Below are 3,697 nucleotides of genomic sequence, written 5' to 3'. Positions count from 1 at the left end.
GAGGTTAGGTGGCAGTTAGCAGAAGCAGCAGACCGGCTTCCTGCTTCCTCAGCATGAGAATGGAGAAAATCTCCATTTGCTGGGTCCTGGCTCAGGGGGGATCAGAGCAAAGGTGGTGATATCAGCAGGGGGCACACAGTCTCTGTGTGTGCATTACTCCACGGCTACCTGGCTGCAGGCTCTTACCTCCAAGTGGGAAAGAATTCAAATTCCATACCCAGCAGCTTTAACTTACAAATAAGTGTTTATTAGCCCAAGTTGCCTTCTTTTTTGTTGGATTCATAGGCATCACAGACGACCTAAGGCATGACACACTACATGTTTGTTGTTTTGTCAGGAGGCCCTGCCAGCTGTCAGTGCTGGGCTACATGAAGGACCCTGGTCAGGTGGCAGGATTCTAATCACGTGGTTTTTTTTTTTTTCAGGTACCTGCCAAGTTGCTGTGCAACCCAAGATCACAAAGTCTTCCAGGACGCCCCGGTGCACAAGAATCAAGGCCCTATACCAATACTGAAGGACTTGGGCCTCATGCTGTGGTAGTCATCTTCCCTTACAGGAACTAATGCTTTAGCCTTCAAGCTGTGAGGTGGTCAGAGGCCAGGGTCTGGTCCGGCATCTCCCTGTGGCTGACAGGGCTGCACTCCCAGGCTGCCCTGGAAGCAGTCCTACTTGCAGACCCATGGCTGGGTATCATGGTTATCTTTACAGTGGATCTATTCAACCGACTGTCATCACTGCTGCTTGCTCTCCTTCCAGTCCGGTGGGAACTTCCTGTGGATCAGGGTGAGCCCACAGAGGATGAGGAACACCCCTCCCCACCACAAGATCTCCTGGCACTCTCCATACAGCACGTAGCCTAAGATGGCCTGTGGAAGAGACAGCTGTAAGGGGCCTGGCCTACCCTGGTAGGGTCCACCATTCCTTGGCTGACTTCTTCCTGAGGGGGAGTAGAAAACAGTCTGGTGCTTCACATCCAGCAACCACCTCCATGATCAATCCATGTATTTCTGTCTCCTCTGTGGAAGTCAGAGTTTACTCCAATTGAGCACTGAGGCTCAAGAGGCCAGCAGGTATGGCCAGGACATAGTACCCAGTTATCATAAACCCAAGCTAGGCTGTCTTCCAGTTCAAGACTGGGTTCCCTTGACCAGACCCCCTTTTTTTTTTTTTCCCGGAGCTGAGGACCGAACCCAGGGCCTTTCACTTGCTAGGCAAGCGCTCTACCACTGAGCTAAATCTCCAACCCCTTGACTAGAGCCTTAAACCCCATAGCTAATGTTCCAGTTCTTGCCAAGGAACTTCAGATAGCTGATGCTATCCCAGAGTGACACAAGTTTCATTCCTAAGTTGTCCATGTTTAACTGTCTCTTGCCTGGAGCCAGTCCAACCTGTTTTACTTCCTGTCCTTTCTAGTACCTGGAAAAGCAGGGGTTTCCCAAGGACAACTTACCCAGGACCCTAAGAACAAGCCCACCTACCAGGCTACTCACCGAGCAAAGTATGTTCGAAAAAGTCACTGTGACAGACGCAATGGCCGAAGACATAGAGAAACTGAGCCCGCGGCTAAAGAAGGTCCACATCAGGGAATTGGTGCTGGCCATGGCAATAATGCCTAAGACACATAAGCCAATATTCACCTGCAGGAGAGAGTGTCGGTGCAGCTACAACCACCATGGGCATACCCTTGAAAGACCGGGGGATCTTTAGAAGTCTCCTACAAAGCATATGCAGACCCCGATTGACAGAATGTGGAATTTGCCTGCAGACAGGGGAGAGGGTTATCTTCTACGAAGTCCTCAAATGTCTTGTAGCTGAGTAGTCATCTGGGAAGGGATGACTTCACAAAAGGACTGCAAGTCGCCAGAAATCTATTAATCAAGCAGTCCCCTGTCCAGGTCAGGATCTAATTCTCCGTTGCAGAAGCTGGCTCGACCATCGGCCCACCCCAGCAGGCGCTCAGTCAGAACTCTTGCCAAGGTCAGGAAGAGATGGGCAACCGGTTATCTCACCTTAGGTGTTACATGCTGGAAAAGGCTAGGGCAAGGGGGCTTAAACTGAGAGGTGGGCTTGGAGGTTCTTCCCCGGGGAGGCAGGACCTAGAACCAGGTGGTCCCGCAGGGCGCAGGCGGAAACCGAGGTTGAGCGGCCTCCTCCCGGCCCCGCCCTCCTCCCGGCCCCGCCCCCTTGTGGCGCCCCAGGCCGCACCTGGCTCCCGAAGGCCAGCTTGGCGGCGGCGGCGGCCAGGGCCCCGAACGCACCGGCGCACATACAGTTGAACACGCCCCAGAAGCGGCGCCGCATCGCGCCCTTCTGTAGGCGAGCGGGTAACTCCACGGGTGAGTCAGGGTAAGCGGCCGCAGACACGGCGGCCCCCGAGGACTGAGGCCGGGCCGCCATGAGGCCCTCTGCGCCCGCCACAGCCGACTGCTACGCACACCGCCACCCGACGTGAGCCCGGCGAGGGCGGAGCCTGGCGGGTGAGGCGAATCTGCCGAAGCAGGGAATCCGGCACCGAAGCGAGCCTACGAATAAAGGGAATCTGGAGCCGAGCCCCTGCAGCTGATGCAAACCGGAGACTAAGGAGAGCCTGCGACTCAGGCGAACCTTGGGGATGGGAATCTGTTAGCGAGGACCTTGCGCCACTGAAGGGGACGTGCAACCGGGAGGCACCTACTGCAAGAGAGGAATCTGCTGGTGACGTGAACTTGGGGAGGAGGGGAATTTTCTCTGAAGCGAACCTGCCAGGGAAGAACCCTGCATTCAGGGGAAACCTGCGACTGAGAAGGCGGGGCAGTCTGTAGCTCCATATCTGCCACTTTACATGGATGCGCACCTAAAATGCTGATCCTGAAGCCAATCTGCGCGTTCAAGGCACCTCTGCTCCCTCGTGGATGCCGACGGAGGAGGATGGGTCTGGAGACCGGCCGCTTAGACAGGACATAGCTTGGGAAAACTGCTAAGAGAATAACGCTTATTACTCATTCTGCCTGGACCATCAGAACCACTTCTAAGTCCATGTAAAGTAATAAAAAACAACAACAACAAACAAATAAACCCCTAAAACAAACAAAACCCATAAAGTGTCATCTACGTCGGTCTTTCCAGATACTCAGGATTGCTGAGGCAGTAAGATTGCAAGTTAATGGTCATCCTAAGCAACTTAGGGAGATACTCACTTAAGAGGGCTGAGCGGCCAGGCATGGTGGCACACGCCTGTAATCTTAGTACTTCTGAGGCCGAGGCAGAATTACTGAGTTTGAGGCCAGCTGCCAGACTTTTTGAGACTATCTCAAAAAGATGTGGGTTGGGGATATAGCTCAGTGCTTCCGCAATACATTAAAAAAAAAAAAAAAAGAAAAAAGAAAAATCCTGAATTCAGTCAATAGTAGTGTGTATAGATATGTGTTGGGGAAAATTTTTCCTTAAAGAGCAGTGCTGTAGGGTTGGGGATTTAGCTCAGTGGTAGAGCGCTTGCCTAGCAAATGCAAGGCCCTGGGTTCGGTCCTCAGCTGGGGGGGCGGTGGTGGGGGAAGAGCAGTGCTGTAGAAGTGTATAAAGTGGGCCAGGTGTGTTGGTTAGGGCACCTCGGAAAGCAGAGGCAAGTGGATCTCTGCGAGTTCGAAAACAGCCTGATCTGCATAGCTCTACATAGCCAGGGCTACAAAGCAAAACTTGTTCTGTAGATATATAAAACACA

At 53.0% G+C, this 3,697-nt stretch overlaps 1 protein-coding gene across 2 annotated transcripts; it reads right to left on the bottom strand.

The window, feature by feature from the left end:
• Positions 1-228: 228 nt before the first annotated feature.
• On the bottom strand, positions 229-3,362 carry Tmem42 (transmembrane protein 42). Of its 2 annotated transcripts, NM_001191886.1 has the most exons (3): positions 2,206-2,726; positions 1,491-1,637; positions 229-866 (listed from the first exon to the last, which is right to left on the bottom strand). In NM_001191886.1, exons 1-3 carry the CDS (start codon positions 2,395-2,397, stop codon positions 732-734), a joined length of 474 nt encoding a protein of 157 aa, NP_001178815.1. In that variant the 5' UTR covers positions 2,398-2,726; the 3' UTR covers positions 229-731. The 2 variants fall into 2 exon arrangements, with proteins under 2 accessions (NP_001178815.1, XP_063121929.1); XM_063265859.1 differs by lacking the exon at positions 229-866 and having other exon boundaries at positions 1,500-1,637; positions 2,010-3,362.
• Between the last annotated feature and the right edge of the window lie 335 nt (positions 3,363-3,697).

The sequence above is a fragment of the Rattus norvegicus genome, chromosome 8 (assembly GCF_036323735.1).
Source record: "Rattus norvegicus strain BN/NHsdMcwi chromosome 8, GRCr8, whole genome shotgun sequence".
NCBI lineage: Eukaryota > Metazoa > Chordata > Mammalia > Rodentia > Muridae > Rattus > Rattus norvegicus.
Note: the sequence above shows the minus strand (reverse complement) of the source record. Positions and strands in the feature narration are given on the sequence as shown.

Excerpts from the sequence above, each read along its gene's own strand:
- Tmem42 (NM_001191886.1), bottom strand. The coding sequence starts at position 2,397 with ATGGCGGCCCGGCCTCAGTCCTCGGGGGCCGCCGTGTCTGCGGCCGCT. Across the intron at positions 1,638-2,205 it reads AGCTGGCCTTCGGGAGCCAG|GTGAATATTGGCTTATGTGT; the intron begins GTGCGGCCTGGG and ends TCTCTCCTGCAG. Across the intron at positions 867-1,490 it reads TTTCGAACATACTTTGCTCG|GCCATCTTAGGCTACGTGCT; the intron begins GTGAGTAGCCTG and ends TCTCTTCCACAG.